The 19877-nt window shown below is 39.0% G+C and overlaps 1 protein-coding gene across 2 annotated transcripts in view; it reads left to right on the top strand.

Annotated features, from left to right (window-relative positions):
- The window catches only part of TMEM132C (transmembrane protein 132C), a 205241-nt gene that overhangs the window by 34950 nt on the left and 150414 nt on the right, over positions 1-19877 (top strand). Inside the window, exon 2 of one of the 2 annotated variants that reach the window (XM_068412794.1) lies at positions 8939-8943. The exons of the other annotated variant lie outside the window; for it this stretch is intronic. Coding sequence (XP_068268895.1) covers positions 8939-8943 — 5 coding nt within the window. The remainder of the gene's footprint in view (positions 1-8938; positions 8944-19877) is intronic. 2 annotated transcript variants of the gene reach the window in all.

Genomic DNA, 19877 nt, shown 5'->3' with positions numbered 1-19877 from the left:
AATGAAAGTTTGCACAGTCCATCTTGGTGTGCCATCAGTAAGATCATTCCGATTTGATAAAAGGAGAGTATCAAATGAAAAAAACAATAAGTTCATTTACAATACTATGTATTAAGTAAAATTAATTGGAAACTTAGCATTTCTGCATTTTATTATATATTCATATTTAATTGCAGCATTTCTATAGCTCAGTAATCTTCATATATAATCTTACTCGTTTAATTTGTGGGCTTTCTAAAAGAGATGTGAAACAGTCAAACATACACATCTGATTCCTTGATACTAGGTTAAAATGTTAGTTAACTAAAGCAGAATAAATGGGTAGTTATGAGTCATAGAAAAGGAAGAACATCTGAACTTATTATTGTTGTCTTTGACTAAATAGCCGGTGTAAGTTAGGGAGTCCTTTGAACCAGTCCACTTGGGCCCTGGAAGTATTTCATAGAAATGCTTACACCACAGTCCTCTGATGGAGAGAGATCTGAAAATAGCTGGAGGGGTCAGCTCTGATCTCTCTTGTGAGACTGGAATTTGTTTAGGAGAGTTCTTGTCTATGACGTTCTCTCCCACACCTAAGTTTTGTTGCATTTGTTGCATACATTCCACAAAGCAGAAAAGGAGTGATTCTGAAAGCTGTCTTAAAAATGCAGACTCTGAAGAGATTAGGGGGAAAAGCGCAAATTCTTTTTAATCCCCATTTGTACAAATAATTTGCAGATTAAGGATTTCAGACCAGAAGAAGGGGCTGAAGTCTGAAATGTATGGCCCCATGTGGGATTCATACAGAGCAGCTGAACGAAATGCTTCCTTGCAAAAAGCCACTGCATGGCTTCTTTCTCTGTTCTTAGGCAGATGATGAAGAAGAAAGAAGACTATGACTTTGCAGCTGATTAATCACTGGGAAACACTAATCAGTAGTGGTGTGTTTTGGATCATTATTCAAGGACTTTCAGACAAATAAACTGGAGAACTACAACAGTAGCTTTCTCTAATTATTTTTCTGAGCTCAGCCCTACTTCATGTATTGAGCAAACCATTTCTCTTCTTCCAATTTATAGTCTGATCTCTGGGGCACAGATTCAAAACATCCTACAGAGTTTATTCTAGAAGCTGACTTGATGAGAGCATATTTACATCTTTAAAAGAGGCTATTTATTATGGAATTAATTCAGACTCTAAAATCATAGCTAAGGTTTTATAGCAAACTTAAATGTATATATCTGCTTGAAAAATATTTTGAGATAGATCTTTACCATGTGTAAATCAGCACAGCCTCTCCAGAGCTGAAAGAAACTGAGCTGATTTATACCTGCTGAAGTTTGGACCCCTTTGATTTTTCTTTTCTCTTCCATGTATATAATGCGCTGAGAAAGAAGGCAAGTCTTTAATCTGTGGAGAATTTGGACACTAATCAAGCGCTAAAGAGGCACCATGCCGAGGCTGAGAGCTAAAATCCTAAGGATGAAATCAAGTAATTGCTTTATCTCTTTCTGTTCAGACATCTAGAGGGATGCTTAAAGGCAAAGCTAAAAGTAAATGAATGAATCTAGCCAAGTGGATTTAGCAGTGGATAGATGTATTAAACTTCCACTGGAGGTAGCAGCAAATAGGTGACATTCAATACAGCTTACAAAGGCAATACTGGCATTCAGGCATCAGTGTGGTTCTCTCTGACTTGGTATATCCTGTAAGCACCCAAAGTAAGGGAAAATGTGTTTAATTTAGAAAAAAAGTGTGGTTTTTTTTTTTTTTTGCTAAAAGTAGCTCATAATCAAGAAACTACCATAAATATTAAGTTTGTTCAGCAGTTAACTATCTTTATGTCTATAATTTCTCTGAAAGTCCTATATTTCCCCAGACCCTGAACAATCGCAGCAGTAATTTAGTGATTTTTCTCATGGATATAATTGGTGAGAGACTCATACTCTCAGAAAGGAGCAAGACAAAAAATCTAGGAGAGGGAGAGCAGGGAAGAGTTGGGCACTTTTTAAAAATGAGCTATTGAGTCTGCCTAAAAACCTGACCACTTTACAGTTACATTCTGTTGCAGCCAGTTCTTCATACGTTGCTACTGATTGGCATCTGACTATTGGTACTGGAGGGATATTTTTTTTCACCTTTGCTTTTTCTCATGTAGGCGGTTTTATACTTCTCATCTAGATTAGGAACAAAAAATGCAAATTTTTTACCAAAGGCTTGAGTAATCAAGCTGTTTCCAAGAAAAAAGTTTCAGGCTTGGATTTTAGGTCTGGGTAAATAATTTACGGTGTCTTTGAGCTCACTTTGTCTAAACCGGTAAATTAACAGTGATACCTTAAAATCAAGTAAGGTTAGAAATAGAGGGCTAAAAAAAAAAAACCTGTCTGTACTTCAGATTCTTTATAGTGTGGAGACTCCGTGTATGTCAGTTGCTTGTTCAGTATGTGGAAAAATCATTGACATCAACTTCCAACTGCAAAATAGGGAGTTTACACTACAAACTGAATTTTGCACAAACCCCAGAGGCCAGATTTTTCAAAAGAGCTTAGCCCTTAAGTAAATATGTGAAGAAAGAACCAAATTTCTAGAGCCCTGTAGGTTGAGTTTCAGAATTACTGCCTCTGGGTGCTACTGGATTCCAAGTGTACCAAGTGTAGTAATGCAAGTTAATGCCTGCAAGATTGCACCCTAGATGTGCTGTAACTTTAATTTTGATCCCTGAGAAGGGCAATTAGCTCATACAGACCTAATGACAGCTCATCTGCACTTTAATTAGCCAGGGATGTGATCATATTCGGTGTCAGAGCCCCACTAAAATGCCACTCACATTTCACTTTAAGTGTTCTGTGTCAAAGGCACCATCACCCAGGAATGAACTGCTGCTATTAAATTTCATAAACAATCATTTGAAATAGAGTTGTCACAGAAGCAGACTTAAGCAGCATTTTAATGTAGTACCAAAGGCACTGTTGCACAGTGGACAGAATTACAAAACTCCCCTCCAGACAGAAAGAAAAGGTCATCAGATCCTGGTTGTACTCACCTGAGTGGCCAGGTATTACTTGTGCATGATTTATCTCTTCCTTTTGGAAGTCAGAGAAGTGTCATTTGTGAGATCATAAGGCAGCCAGACCTCTCCTGGCACCTGCCCTGGAAACATGAGCAAAGTATGTGTATCAGTTCTGGCTGGTTGCATGAGCTATTTCTGTTACTGAATTGATTCTCAACAATAAAGAAATGTGGCAGCAGAACAGTAATAAATTCAAAACAACGAATGTCGTGGCCAAACTGAAAGAATATTTACACTTTCTTTTTCAAATCCACTTTTTAAATTGTGTGACTTAAGGGCACCATTATGTTGTATACTTATCTGACAAGGAGATCTGAGGGCTATAAACACTCACTAACTGATTTTAGATACTGAAACTGCATTCAGCTTTTCCCCTTATTTACCCATCTGCCTACTGTAACTTCCCCTGTCCAGCGCTCAGCAGTTACAGCAGCCAGCCAGCTCGTGCGGAGTCTGTACAGATGCTGCTGCTCATTTTAGAAGTGAGGACTAGAGAGCTTTGAGTAATGGTGGGAACTTCAAGTTGCTCTGTGAGGAAATCAAATGATATCTGGTCAGTGCAGAGAAGTGGTCAGAACGCAATGTCTGGAAGCAGTAGTCGTATGTCAGGTGCTCCAGTCCATTCATCGTGGTGGCCCTTTGCTTGTCATGTTGCAGTACGTCTATGTCTGTCTTCTACTGGGGAACCCAGTAGTGCTGGCACCGAGTCGAGAAGAAGGATTGCCTCACTTAACCTTCTGGCAACACTTTGGCAGGATCAAGGAGAAAAATCACATGCTTGATATGTGCCAGGTCTCCATTAGCAGCGAGTGCCTGTGTGAAAGAGCAGCACAGGGGAGTAGTCTGAGGGCCAAAGAGGCATCAGCAGTTCTTCCACAATGTCCCTCGCAAGCAGCAAATTTCCCTAGACAGCAGATCAGGTTGGCAAATGGAGTCTCCCACTACACCCAGTACTCCTGTGTGGTTTAGGCTTAGCCAGCTCTGATGCTTCACTGGACAGACTTCCCAGCACCTCTTCTGCTGCCAGAGCACTGAACCTATTTTGTCGCTGCAGATCAGCAGGTGAAGAGAAACCTTCCTCCTGGTGCCAGAGGTCACAAGCTTCCAGCCTTCGCTATCCTGGAAGTCTCCATTTCCCAACCTGATAGCCACATGTCCTGCCTGCTTGTCCTTCAGTATGTTCTTACCTTCATTGTAGCAGCATCAGCAGAAATTGAAAGTTATGACTCTTGCAAAGATGAGATACGTAACTGTACCTCCTAAACAACATCACCTTGCTAGAAGTGTAGATGAGAAGTAAATCAGGCTTAGTGTTCAGCAACTGTGTTGGTTAAGTATGTAAGGAATCATGGTATGTTGGGATTCCTGTTTGGGTGAGTCAACTCAGTCACAGAATGAAAAATGCAAATGGTCTGTTTGAGGAATTTGCAGTTCACGCGTGGTTTTAACATGTGTGAATCATGTGATCAAGGAAGTTAAGTGATACTGTTTGACCTGTGCCTACTCAATGTAGTATGAGTTACAAACATTCACAGTTCATGCCTACTGGCATAATTATTCCCTGCAGAAATATCTAAATGGTTTGTAATAGTTAATAAATATTCAGTTCTCTGGGAATATAATAGTAATTCTCAACAAAATGAGTACATATTTTTTAACTATTCAGTCACTTTTAGAATTACTAAATGCAGACTTCTCTAATTTTCCAATCAATTCAGTAAAAATACTTGTCTTTTTTTGACTGCAATAAGGCTATATCAGTCTAAATTACAATGATTTGGATACCTTGGAGTGAGCTAATAAATACTAAGAGGAGCTGGCAACGCCATCTAGAGTTGAGGCTGCCTGGTATTTCTTATTATTGGGGCTCTTTTATGTTGTCTATGAGTACATCATAAGTGGAAATGAAATTTTCTGTGCCAGTTGTCTGTCTCTGGCTGAATTTTACATTTTGAAAAGTGAACACTCCTCAGTTTGAGGAAGAAATTAGAGCAAAACTGGTTTATCTGATAACCTTTTCTTAATATCATTTCATTGAGACTCTTTAAAGCTTTCATGTTCTGAAGAGAAGGGACTTTAAAAGTGGTGGGAAGGTTTATTTTCTTGCCATTTTATGCAATGAACATGGGTACTGTAAAGATGCTGGGTAGTCATATAGTCTAGAATTACATATGCACAACAGAGGGAAATTAAGATTTCACATAGATCAGACTCTTGCACTTCCTAATTTATGGATCCTGTAACTTTCTTCCTTAATCCTTTTGACATAGTTTTTATATGTAATTTTGAATATGTATTCAGTATTATGTTCTATAGCATATGTGCAACCATATTAAAAAACCTATGATTTCATTTTTATGTGGGTAGTACCTGTCTTACTATGTTTATTGAAGTGTCATGAGGTTCTCAGTGGACTCTAATATTTTCTTTTGGTTTTCTAGAGCAGATCTAGAGGTTCTTAAACCACACAAGGAATGACTTAAAAAAAAAAAAAAAAGACAAAAACCCATTGTGGACACTCAGAATGTAAATACATTCTTGTCTGGCTATTAGAAACCTGTAGAGAGACTAGTTTAAGTTCTATTTGAATCTGGTGTAATACAAATAACCAAAAAATAAGCCGTAAAATGAATGATGTCTTATGTTCTTTTCCTTCTAATCATTATATCATCCTTGAGTTCAAAGGTATTTCTTTCTACCCTTGGGATATTTCTTTTCTCCAGATCTCCTGAGCATGGCTTACTGAAGCAGGAGGCCATTGTGTTTTCTGGGATCACTTAAAGATGTCAAAGCAAATACTTTGCCATTAACAAAAGAAAAAAAAATCATTAATGATGGGAGGGAACTACCAGCACAGGCAGTGAATATACTAGGACAGTCTGCACCTCCCACTGCACTTCAGAGACTTTGGTTCATTTCCAGTAACACTGAAGTCTTAACCACTGCAATTACGACTGAACCTTCAGATTCCTGGCAACTAGCAAACGAACAGAGAAAGCAGTTATCTGGGTAACTAGGGAATTTTACACCAGAACAGCCTTCTGTTTCACTGGCACATTAATGTGCAATGATTGCATACCCAGAAGACAGAATTTAGCTAAGTTTCTGGTGGGGGCAAGAACTAGAGCAGCAATAATCTCGGACATCTTTGAAGGAAGAAACGGGGAAATTCTGTAAATAGTTGGGATAGGATTTAGATTTTAAATCTGGCTGTTAACTTCCCAGTGGTTTAGGGCTATCTAGAAGTTTTCTTGTGATATGTGTAAAATAAACGAGTTCTTTTGTTATGAATATATATGAATATAATTGTCCTTTGTGTAACAGAAGAACTGCTCAGAACAGTATTTTTCTTCCTAATGTCTGAAGTCAGTCCTTTCATCCTATGCTTCTGATAGGTTTTGGTCTTGTTGGTGCCACGAGTTGGGCAAGTTTTCACCAGTTTTCATCAGTTCCTCAGTTTCACCATCTGTAAAACTATGGCAATTGACTTCCACTGGGAAGGGAAGCGATGCTGAAGCGTAACAGGTGTTTGCGTCGGGTCTGCATTTCTTAAGTATAGTTGATGTATCTAATAGTAAAATGTGAATAACTGAAATTTAAACAGCATGATTAATAGTACTTGTAAATAAATGATGGACACGTTTCTTTCAGAGTTCTTCCTTTTTGTGGAGATGCAGACGTACCAATACGTTTCCTCCCAACAGTAACTCGATGTAGAGCTTGGACAGATAATGTAAATAATGAAAAACCCACAAAGAAGAAAAGTCTCTGTATTATCTTTCCTGTTCTAGGATAGATTGCATTTTTGCAGAGTGTATTAAATCTGGAATTGATTCTGGAAAGCACTTCATACTCTTCCTCTCTCCATCTAACAGAAGTTAAAAAGACATTGATTCAGTTTTAACGTGTTGAAGTACTATATAGGATTTAACTTTGATGGCAGTCTAGCAGTTAAATCTTCAATAATTTTTTAGTATATTGTGGCAAGGTTCTAATACCATCTACATTTCAGATGCCTAAGTAAGAAAATACTTAACGCATATGTCTCAGAACTTCTTTGGCGGACATACTGCAACAGAAATAAATATTATCCATTGGAAGAGTGCCTGATTCAAACTCACAGGCACACTGAAAAAGAAGAGACATGCTGTAAGTTCATTCTTTTTGCTCATGGGGCTGGCTTTCATTTTTCCTGAAGCAATTGTCTTTTTCCTTCTTGAAATCTTTCCTTTGCTATTGAGTGTCACATCTGGTAAGGTCTGACACACCCAGTAATGCCTCTCATAGCTGTAGTTACAAAAACCTAGACAGATCTAAACCTACCATGGAAACATGCTGGTTCAATCATGATTTTGATTGACTGTTTTGCTTTGCTCCCCCGAGTGTTTCAGGATGCTTTCACAGTAGATGCAAGGGAATTCTGGGAGATGGGATAAGGATTTGTATGTAAAATGTGGGATTTGAGGGGGTTTAGAAAGAAAGATTAACTGGGTGAAATGTTTAGATGTGGTGATTTCCTGCTGATAATGCATTTTTTCAATTGGGAAGGCTGTTCTGAAGGACTGAAGTAGTGCTCTGTGTGTGTGTCTCTGGTCTCTTTCCTGCAGCATGCTGAAAGCGCAAACGGAGCCATGGCTAGGATGGGTATTATCTCATGTTAGCAGGAAACTTGTTATTTGCTACATGTCAATCATAAGAGTTTCATCCTGCTCTGTATGAAGAATATGATCCTGACTGCAAGTAGTTACTACTTAGATGAGATTGAAAACAACCAGTATCTAGTATTTTAGTGAATATTCTAGGGATTAGGAATAAAATCTAGTTGTGCCAATTTACAGTTTATTGCTCTGACTGTTAGACCATGCTCATCTTTAAAGATTTGTTTCAATCAGCAGCATTTCTAATGAGAACTACAGAAGTTTAAAAGCCAAAGGAACATTTATCTTCCTTAGTTCCTGAGGTTTTTTGTTGTGAGCTTTGTTATGGTTCAGTAGAAGCTCTTTGAGTTGGTGATAGTGTTGAGGCTGGAAGGAAATGAATGGAAAATGCAGAGCAGAAGGAGATTTAACAGGAAGAGTTGTTCATGCTTTATTTGTGACTTACAGGAATTAAGCATGCCCAAGAAGTTCCCTACTTGACTATATCATGAAATGGATTCCTGCCAACATGTACTAATAATATTCCACCAAAGGGGCTTATTTATGCTGTTGTATTAGTAACTTTAAAAATGCTATCAGAAAACCATTTATTTACATTAATAGTGCCACTAATATTTCATAAATCTTCTGTGGCTGTGGCTTGCTGCTGCTTAAGGAGATACAATAATCCAAGTATATAAGCTTCAAGGAAAATTGGGAGAGTTGTTTCTCTTAAAGGAAATGAAGCTAAAACTTTCAGATCATAGGAAATGTTCCTAGCCCACATCAGATTCAGATACTGGTTTATGTGATAGCTATGAGCTGGTCCTGTAACTGCAGCTATGGGACAGATGTTTGCCAGAAAATATTCCGTAGGTCTATTCCTGTCATTCCAAGCACATACGTTATCTGATACAGCATTCAGAGGCACCAGGCTTCTTCGCTCTAGATGGATGGAATGACCAAGGAAGATGAATCATCTATGCTGTGTGTGGTTGAGGTTGGTAGAAATCTTCACAAAATACAGCTCCAATTTTTCTATAAGTATTGGAAGTTTGCAGGTAGCTCTGACAATTGCAGTTAATCTTTTAGAAATCAGTAGCATACTGAACTAGTCAATATGGACTTACTGAATAAGATTCATGTATTTAAGACTTGCATGTAGGTTATTCCTTAGACTTCCAACAATGAAAAAGAATATGGTATAGGAAATAAATTAATTAATGTTTATTTTCTCATATTTTCTGCTTAGCTACAGTCAAGACTTGTTCATTTTCTTCTGGACTTGTAAGAGTATCAGAAGTGATCAGGCACTATCAAAATTCCTCTGAAGTTAGGTTGCTTTCTTGAACATGTTAGCAGTAGTCATCTTATTCTAGTGAATAGAGATCAGATATTAAATGAATGTTGCAGTGTCTTTTCTGTGACCAAGCATACCCTCTCTGCAAGGGGCTTGATGAGATAGGTGAAAGGGTGTTGGTTACTATAAGATTACCCTGCACTAACAGTCATTACACAGCAGCACTTCTCAATGTCAAACAGTGCAGAAATCCCTTGATGGCAGTTTGGAATAGTGGTGGGAGAAGGGTTAACTGTTTTGCCAGTACGTGCTCCCAGATAACTTATGAAAGATGAATCTGATTTAGAGGTGTGGAGGTGGACCAACTCATTTTGCCGTGTGGCCTGCTGGAGAGGCAACCTTGGTGTTGCAGGGAAGTTGCTGATTGAGTTACTCAAAGGGCTTCTCTACTGGCTGATAGCCAGGGCAGGACACATTCTTGGCTGCAAAACCAGCAGTCTGTTTGCCATTTCAGTGTCAGAATTGAATGTGCAATGGGAAGGTCTAAGATAGGCTGAGGAGATAACAGGACAGCCATGAGTCAGCACCTCGTTTGCTGTGTTTGGCTTTGGTGTTAGGGCAGAGAGTTTTAATAATATGTGGTAGCGTATTCAGCAAAAAGCAGTGTTTATAGCTTTCGAACTGAAAACACCATATACACTAATGAAAAGTAGTATCACTGCCTGTAAAACCTTTAAATGTAAGATAGGGTTGGTGTGGGGTTTGGAAACGCTGAGCAGTAAACATTTTGCTTAAGTTTGCTTCTATTTAAAATTGAATCTCAGCAGATTTACATGCAAATTCCATCAAGTACCAATTTTTGTTCAGCCGTTACTATGTGGATTTTTTTTTTCATTAATTTGAAAGCATTTGGGGAAGGAAAAGAGCCAGTGTTTTTTCTAATTGGGTAACCTAAAGCAAAATTGCTAAATCTACATGTAGGCACCACTGTGATTTGTTTCTTAATGAGGCTAATTTTGCTGAGACTTGAGGGAGCTTAGCATCTTTGAAATCAGGTTGCCTATGCAGGTATTTAAGACAAAATAAAGAAGCTGATCCCATTCCTAGGTGTAGCTGCCCACCGTGGAGGCACATGTGTTGCATTTGCATAGTGGTCTTGGGGAAACTGTTTAAAATGCTGCTGGAATCCAGATTATTTTTTTATGACAAAAAGGTGTAGCTTTATATATTGGAAAAGTTTTTAACTTACCTTACGTAGATTTTCACAGGTCAGTCCCAAGTAATAAAGTTTGAAGGCATAAGTTAATGATACTAATATCATACCTTTATTCTTAACAGGAGTCAAACTTTCTTTACCCACTATAAAGCATATTATTGAAAATGCAACTTCTCAACTCTTTAATGAGACTGGTATCAAATATCTAGCAAATGTCTAACAAATTTTACTATCTTCTTTTCTACCTCCTGTATTAATGTTGGCATCTCCTATCATGTGGAACAATATGAAAGAATTAAAGTTTTATGAAAATATATTTAAATATGCATTTTATCTTTGTGTGAATTGACCATAGTGTATTGATGCACCTTAATATCTTATGGTTGTATAATTTTAATAATACCACATTCCATTACATAATCACCGTTTCAAAGGTCTCAAACCATTTTTTGAGCACTAGTTAAGGCCCCAGGCATTTCTTTCTGCAGAACTCTCTTATTTTACTCGGTGCCTTTATCTACCTAGAAATGAGTGGCCTAAGGTAATTCAGCAGCTCTGGAAGAATTGTAGATATAGTGCCTCTAGTGTGGGATCACCTTAAAATTATTGTGGATAACAAAACTTCCATCTGAATTCAGAGTTTACTATCTTAGTGTAATTACAGTGAAAAGTTGTATGGTTTAGTCTTGACCAGTTGATCTGAAGCACTCTGTATTTCTGATGACTATTGCTTCCACAAAGAGTCACTTAGCTTTTGATCACTGCAGGTCTCTGAACTATAGTTTTAGAAAAGATGTTACATTTTAAATGGTTAAAATCTATTTCCAGCTCTCTTGCATTTGAAAGATCTTGGTCCTATAAGAATATTTTGTATTAGTTCTCTAGTTATCAGCGTGAAAACTTTCAGAGGAACAGAGCTGACAAAAACCCCTTGGAACAGCAGGTCATTTGGCAGTTACGAAGTTCATCATGCCTACTGCCGTGCTAGGGGAGGTAGAAGCAGCAAGACAAGAACCTGTGTGGAATACATTTACTCTTTACCTGTTCTGCTGTGGAATAAATGAGAACAGATTTTTGGCTCTGAGCATCTGTGCATAAATTCCGTCTGAATAGGAGGCAAGTTATGAAATGAGATCAACTCTGAAAAATAATACTAACCACAGCTAATTTTAAAAAAGGAATATAAATTGCTGCCTTTTGAGCAGCCGAAGAAAATTAGGGGTTTGTGTAGGCTCTTACATTTTGCCAGATTTTAAATTGATTTGCTTTAAGGCTAGTTTTCTTGACAGTTTGTTTCAAAACAGGTGTGAGCTCTACGCATTAAGAGGCTGTGTGCTTTAAGATGACTACAGGTACAGAATGCTGTGTAACAGCTTTAGTTTAATCCACATTACTAATATCCTGCCCCACTTCTGACCTGAGGAGACTTTTCTGACCTTTCTTGCTCCCTGAGTGCATCTCCATTTACATTTTCTAATGTGGGCACTGATTGTGTGGTGGTGTCTGTGCTCAGATGATGTGGAAACAGTTACCAGGCTGATGCAACTTCAGTTACTGCCTGGCTGGACTGGATTTGAATCAGGCGTCTGGAGGAGAGAGATTCTTTTTCATTTTGCCAAATCTTCTGAGCAAAGGATGATTGATAAGTGAGGGTAACTAGAAAACAAATGTAAAGAATACTAATTGTGTAAGGGGAAAAAAAATGGGACAACTCATAACAAATGGTAGCATGTCATTAAGGATAGTGCTTACTGTGCAAGAGAATCATCTTCCATGCTTGATGAGAGACAACTCTTACCATGAGAGACTCCCTACAATGCTTTCCCAAAGTGTGGTGTGTACATTGCTAGTGGTGTGCAGGCCACTTCAAAGTGAAACTCTGAACCTAGGTCTCTGAATCCATGCAAGCGTGTAGAGCTAAAATATACATCATTCTCTTTTGAAATCGGCTGCAAAGAGTTCCCACAGTTCTCTTTACTGCAGGGGGGAGTTCATGCAAAGGAACAGATTTCAAGAAACCCGCGTTTCTTTGCTGTAGATGTTGTGTGACGTTAGGCAAGTTATTTATTCTGTCTGCATAATAATTCTTTTACTGTAAAATAAGGAGAAAAGCACATGTCTCGCACAAGCTCTTGGTAATAAGAACTGTAAGATACTGTGGCAGAGGGGAGGGATGCCTGATTATTGCAGACAGCTCTGGACTACCATAGCATTTCATGGCGTTTATCCCAAGTCAGGACTAAGGTGCACAGGCAGAGAACATGCGAGCAAATGTGCAGCGTGCCTCCACTATAGCTGGTTCTAATTAGTCATTTTTATGAGCTCCAGAGTCAGACAAAAATGAGGAGCCCTCCCCTTGTGTAGTTTCCTGTTTGCTGGGTGCATGTAAAAGGGATCTGGCCCTGATGTATGTTAATAATGAGCTGATAATGTAAGCCAGCTGAGAGATGTGGAGTTAGTCTGGTATGCTGCCAAGTGGGAGGTGAAAGTTCAGGAACTCACTCGTGTTGCCAAGACCTGGTCCTGTGGAGAAGGTCTGCCCATTAATGGATTGAGTTTCTCGTTAGGGCTACACAGCATATGCTTACAGCTTTTGGGTTTCAAGCTGAAACCCAATACCAGTAAAAGCCTGCCGAACAGAGCGGCAGATTTACTGGTAAATAAAGGATTAAAGGAACACTTGGCAGGGTTGTTGGACTGGAAACCTGACTGGCCTTTGAAGATTTCTCCATATTGTAGGTCCTCCCTTTAAATTTATACCAAGAGACTTGTTCTGCTCTTTACCATGCACACCACAGGGCAGGAGTTTTACATAGTCTGCTGTGTATCCATCAAGGGTATAAGATGCTTATATCTGTCTTTTAAATCAAATGCATGATGTTGCCTCTAAAGTAAACGTCACAGGTTGTTAGGTCAGAGGAGCCTGGTGTAAACAGGCTACTACTCTTGTTCTCTTCCTTTTTTTGAATGAGGATCTCGGCAAACTAGCACAACTGCCTGCTTGGGTTACAGTATGTGGCGTTTATTACAGCTGGCCAGAATGGAGTTCATACATGGCTAAACAGCTTTAGCAAACTGAAATGCAGACAGGTTTAAATATACTTATGAAAGGAAAAAAAAAATATATGGCAGTCCAAAAGCCCTACAGCTGACAAAAGTGTTAATACAGTAATCTGGGACTTCAGGGTGGCGTTGGTTTTATGTTCATTTATTGAAAGCAAAAATGATTCCCATTAAAATTTTGGCTCTTGAATTTTCATGGCATAATGGCTCTTGTACCACTGTACTTTAGCTGGCTAGCTTTACCTGGGGAAACATGGAGTCAAAAGGAACTGCAGGATAGGCATTGTAAACTGGTTGGTATAGTAAGAGTTTCCTTTTTCTTTTAATTAATCTGAGTCTACTGTTTTGTTAACTAATGAAGGAGAGAGCACTGCAAATGTGGAGGCAGCAGTGAATTTTATCTCATCCCTCCACTAACAGAAAGGTTTCCTTTATTCCTGTGTGCCCAGAAGCCACAGGCATCTTTAATTGTTGCTGGAATGGTATTGTCTTGATCCAATAACCATGCTAGACCACAGTCTTTTCTGATGTAAGACATCTGGCTTCAGTAAAGTTACAACAGGGAGAAAGTATCTGGCTTTTTCCTTGCTCAGACATGACATGACCAGTCAATCTGAGAGTTAGGTCCAGAGTTGGATTTACAGTTTATCATGTAGAAATGAACTGGTTTTGTGTGTGTGCACAAATATGTTTTATGTATGCTTGTACATGCACAAGTATGTATTTCACTATGATTATACATACTATTGTAGTTACATAAAGAACTATATTTATGAGTGAGCATTCATTAATTTCCCTTAGAGCCAGGATGAATGAGGATGACTGCACCTGTTGGAAAAAATTGTAGGAGGCACTGTGTTTTTAGCTTTGTGAATTAGGGATCTGTGGCAGGGACATGGGGGAGGAGGAAGGTGTGGAAGTTATATTAGGAAAGGACAAAAATAGTACTTGCAAAATGTATAGCAAGGCTCTATTTCATCGATTTGCACAGAGGTCTCGCTGATTCTTGAGCAACAGCACTTTAGGAGCATGACACATTCAACCTCTTAAATGGTACAAGTCATTTGTTCTGTGCAATTTTGTGGCACTCAGCATAACAAAGTTGCATCCATCATCCTCACTTGTCTTTGCCAATGACTTTAAGGGCATTTGGGAAGCAACAGTTAAGGTAGGATTCTTAGAAAAGCATTCTGTTTTCTGCCAGCCCCAGAAAATACAGACTTACTCAATTGTACATTCAGAGGTGTACAGGCCAACTTTTCCTCTTTCATTAATTCACTCCATCATTCTGTGTTGAAGGCTCACCAGACTGTTGTTCTGCTTTGTACACTGGATCCAGGTTCTTGTAAGGTATCTTCATCTCAGGTGTACCTTGGTTTTTTGACTTCTGAATTTATTTCTTTGGTACAAACTTTGTCTTGGAAAGAAGAACTTGGTCTCATTGGCTTCTGCATCCTAATTCCAAAACTGGAATTGCCAGATGTCTTCTCCCAGATAGTGTGTTTTGATTCAACCCTTTCTAGGCAGATTATATCAAGATAATTAGAGCAAATAAAAGAAATTTTAGAGAGGGACTTTTAAATCATCCTCTCTACCTTAAACAATAAAAACAGAATTAAAAACATGTGTACATAATTCTTTTTCTGTATTTCCTCACTATAATTTAGCATTCTGTCAGGTCTGCTTGTATCCCTCTGGAGGATTCTTTCTTCTGGATCTAATTCTTCCTCTTGTAGTTTTGACTTTCGCATACCCAGTACTAACATCACAACCACTGTAGTGCTTAGTTCTTTCTCTTATTTCTTCAGCCACTCACTTCTCTGTTGCAGGTAAACTGGAGAGAACAGATTACAGAATGGCTGAAGTTCAGCTGATGAGGGGACTGGGCCTTAGGGAGCCTCTTCCACCCCTGCTTCTGCGCTTCACCCAGTGACTGCTGTGGAGAGCCAGGATGCTGCCCCAAAGCTTTTGAGTTAGGACAGAATACTTGAGAGAGAAACAACAGTTCATGGTTTGGGGAGCGGCTGCTCACCCCAGTATCCACTGGCCTTTGCTCTGTTAGCAGCAGAAGCTAGGTCATCTTTTAGGAGATACCACCTTAAAAACCACCCTTAGAGGTGCTACGACCACAGTAACAGCAGTGCTCTAACCATCCCTTTTAATTAATCCCTGGGAAAGAAGGTGTTTAACCAGATAAATTTCCGCTTGGTTTCTGTCCTGCTGCTGTTCTGGTATGATGAGTTGCTTTGTGCTCTGTGACAAAGAATTACTTGGAGGTTAAAGGTGACACCGAGTTCATTTCCCGAATGGGCAAGGCTGTCCCCCACCCCCTCAGCCTCATTTCTCAATTAATCTCCACATAAATCCTCACTGCATTTTTGAAATGGAGATGATTAGCAGGGCTGTAGCCAGGATAGTGGGATATTCTGGCATGTTTTAACTCACAGCATGCATGCATTCAAGTATTTAATATATGCAAGTAAATAAATGTGCATGCATTACGTCTGTTCCTGTTCTAAATTCCTCCACGGTGGAGGAGGAGAGAGTGAAGAAGGATAAGTGTCTATCTTCACTATTAAATTACATTTTCATATAAATAATAAACTTTTTTCTTTCAGGAAGCAATTAGGAAAAAATCTTTGGGGCTGGGACACTGCTAGTGTAGTGTATAGTAATTTTTCTGACTGTTATGGAACTTTATTGATTTATACCAGGGGTGAAGTTCTGCAACAGTTAAAGCTGATCTAAGTCGGTACTTCTATGGTCTTTTTCTCCACAAATTAGATATTTTATACCAAATTTGCATAGATTCCTGGAGGTGCCAGGTAGTGGAGACAGAGGCACTTTGCCAACTTTTCTGAGTGGTAACTGACAAGTCTAATCTTGGAAGCATTTGCTACTTTGTCTGGCCAAGTTTCGTACATTAACGGTAAGACTCTTACATCGTATTATCTTCTTAGACTGTCTTGCTTTGATGCTTTCATCTGATACGTGTGCAGTGTAATGCCACTGTCTCCTTCTCCGTGTGCCACACGCGGCTAGTTGGATTTATCTGTGATCTGCTGTATTGTATCTCCCCAGAATGCAAAACAGCACAATTCCCATGTGGTGTGGCACGACCTTAGACAGTCATCAAAATCCTTTCCGTTTGACTCTGTGTGTGGATCTCGAACGTGAAAGATACATTGAGAGGTCTGCTACCGAGCTTGAGTTTTGCGGATTCTAGACCTAAATTAAGGCAAAGAAAACAAGGGATTGTACAAAAAGTACTGGGTAGGATGATGGAAGTAGTTCTTGCTAATAATGTTTTTCTTCCTCTGAAGAGTAAAACTCCTTCAAACCCTCAGATAGGAAGCTGAAAGGCTTATTGAAGGCAGTTGTTTAAAACTACCATTAATCCAAGTCACATACCCCTTCAATCAGTTATCAGTGCTCTTGTGTAAACATTCCCATTATGATGACAGGTCTAAGGAAAGTGCTACTGAAGAAATGAAACTGCTATCCAGGAGGAGTTTTGCTCTGTCGCAAGTATCTAAGGGTTGCCGATGCATAGTCTGTTGGACCATGGAAAACTCTCAGCTGTGTAACCAAAACTCCAGAGAATCTGTGTGGCAGTTGGTACGTTATTGGGCCTAAAGATAACTTGGATTGCCTTGAAAACAGGGCATTTGCATTAAGGAACAGGTCTCATAAGGTCTCCCCACTTCCAGTGGCATGGTGCTTCAAGGTCTATTTTAAATACATGATCTTGAACACAATTCTTTCCCAGAGGTGGTGCCCAAATCTGTGACTTTTTCACAGGTCAGGCATTCCTGTTGCTGCAGTGTTCCCATTGGCTTGCAGGGGATTATTGGCTGTTTGCAGGAACAAGTTTAAATTACTCAACCTCTAAAAAAATCATGCAGCTTTTGACATGTTTTCTATCAATCTGTGTGTAAAGGAGGTTTGGAAAAGGAAGGATTGGATTTGTGGGTGACATCAAATGAGTCTAAAGATGTCTGACTTCTGTCCGTATCTTTGACAGAAACTCCCGGAGAACTCAATTTAGTTACACTGCCTCAATTACCTATCTAGATGGTGGGAAAAATTCTTCCATCTGTGTATTTAACTGCTGAGGTGGGATGATATGTCTGGAAGGGGTTTATTTCATGGTAGAGTTCAGGACCCTGAGAATACAGCCCATGAAATGTGAGGTGCCAGTTATGAACATGTCAAGATGTATGCTAAAAGTATATTATTAACCCCAGGGAAAGCCTGGTTCAGAGCTGATGGTAAGAAATCCTTTTTTTCATTTTCAGCCTTGGAATTACTCACTGACAGGTTTTGCAGAGCTCTTTGGTAATATCCTTTATACCTGGGTAATGCACAGCACAATAGAGACTGAAACTCAGTGTGGGCCTTTTGGCACTAATGTAATACAAAGTCCTGTTGTTTGTCACTGGTTGGCTTTATTTTTAATTAGTTTCTTAAAATGTACTTATTTACAAGAAAAATGATTCTTCCTTTTTCTTACTGAGTAGTACGGGGAAGCGCATTGTAATTCATTTATTGAGTCCTCTGTCCTCTTGCTACACCTGTGTAGCTGAAAGCCCCGTCTTGCATGGATCTGAGCAGTGCTCACGCTGAGCTTTGTACTCTTGGTTCTTGTTGATTTTTGTGGCACTCAGAGTGCTGAGCAAATTGCACCATTCAGGCTCTAGGACCCTAATCTCTTTTTAAACAAGGAGGCTGTGTAAAGCAATTTAATGTCTAAACAGAGGAGTGAGTGCCTATCAGCATCTACAGAGACTTAAACAGCAAAGGAAAGCACAGTGCCATTAAAAACTAGAGAGACACAGGACAAGGAACTGAGACATTGCCAAGGCCAGAACTATTTGTTTCATGTTTGTAACTTACATCTTACATGTTCCCACTTTTATGACACTTCAGTAATTTAAAAAAAAATCTAACTGTGATATTCACATAAGTGATCATTGTGACATTCTGGCCAAGGCTTAAGATTTTATGGGGCTTTTTGTGAGCCATCTTGTAGGGCTAAATTTGAGACGTCCTCTGTAGAGGCCGGTCTTTCACGTAATTATACTCCCATGAAAATCAGACCTCTTCAGCAGAGTGTCTTCAGTGGGAGATGAACAGTCTAGATCTCTGAAAAGTTACTGGTTAAGTTATAAAATCTTGACCATATTGTCTACTTATTCCCCACTTTGTGACTTCCACTGGGTTATTTTTGCCTGCTTTAAAGAAATAATAATAAAAGGACAGTGTTTTACCTAGTCTTTTGTCTGATGAACTCAATGTGTTTTTTAATCACAAGTCAATCAAACTTAGTGATAGCTTGTCTCATGTCATTTCTAGAGAAACTGGGTTACAGAGGTTTCCTGTGGTTACCACATGTGTTTGATGGAGGTGGGACTAAACTCTGGTGTCCTAAATCCTTCTCCTGTTCTCTGCAGCTATCAGACAAAATCAGCTTAAGTGTTATTTGCTTCAGACTTTTAGTGCTGACACAATGAGTGAATGCAGAATCCATGAAGTTTACTGCAATGAGGCAAACGGCGTTGGAACAAAAGGCCATCATATGACATTTTACTTACTGTACGTTGCTCACAGGACACTGACATTTGCAGCTTTTGGCAAGGGGAAGAAAGCCTGAGTACCTGAATGGTGTCTATATAGAAGTTTTCCAAACCTTATCTCGTAACAAAAGCTTTCATTAGCGGAAATGTGAGTTCCAGTTATTTATCTTTTGATTCTAAACAGTAAACTAGCTTAAATATGTCAGATAGCCTCAGCAGTACAGACAGTCAGGAATGTCAGCACTAAGAGAGGGAGTGATTTCTGGAACCTTCACTGACCTTTGCATATACACGGCTGTTTTACAGACTTTTAAGGTCATCAGCCAGTCTGAGAAAACAGTTTATAGATTTCAGTCCTGAATGTCAGACAGTTTTTGACTAACGTGTCTCAGTTATATGAATTGAGGGTGATGAGAAGATAGGTTTGCAATAAAAGGATATTTTGGAATTTTTGCAGTCAAAGGGTGAGATACATGGAACTGTGACCATCAAAAATTGGAGCTTGCAGGCTGTCATTAAAAGATTGAAATGCATTTCTAGTGTGCATTCTGAGAGTTTTCCTTGTGTTTCCAAATCAGACTTTAAAGATTCTCTTTTCTTAAAGATTCTCTTTTTCTGCTTGTGAAAAGGCTCTACATCACAAAACAGCTACTTGTGGTTTATACGCATGCGCCTGTCATGTCAGTAATCCTGAGGAAAATGGAACAACTGACAGATGTTGGATAACGCCTTTATAATGCAGAGGTCTAATGCTGGTCTCTAATAGATAAATACTAAAGGAGTTTTACAGGTAGTTAATGACATTACTCTAGATGGTCTGCATATCTTTCCGAACAATCAAATCATCAATTTAAGTGCCTTCCTCCCTGGCAATGAGCTCTATCATCTAATCACACACTGTATGAAATATTTTTTTGAATCCCCTTTGAATTCCCATCATTTAGTTTCAGTGACCGTCCCTTTGTTTCTGTGTTTTAAAGAAGTGCAGAAGTTCTTCGTGTACCTTTGTTCATTCATTGTTTTAGGTACTTTTGTC

This window comes from Nyctibius grandis, chromosome 14 (assembly GCF_013368605.1).
Source record: "Nyctibius grandis isolate bNycGra1 chromosome 14, bNycGra1.pri, whole genome shotgun sequence".
NCBI lineage: Eukaryota > Metazoa > Chordata > Aves > Nyctibiiformes > Nyctibiidae > Nyctibius > Nyctibius grandis.
Note: the sequence above shows the minus strand (reverse complement) of the source record. Positions and strands in the feature narration are given on the sequence as shown.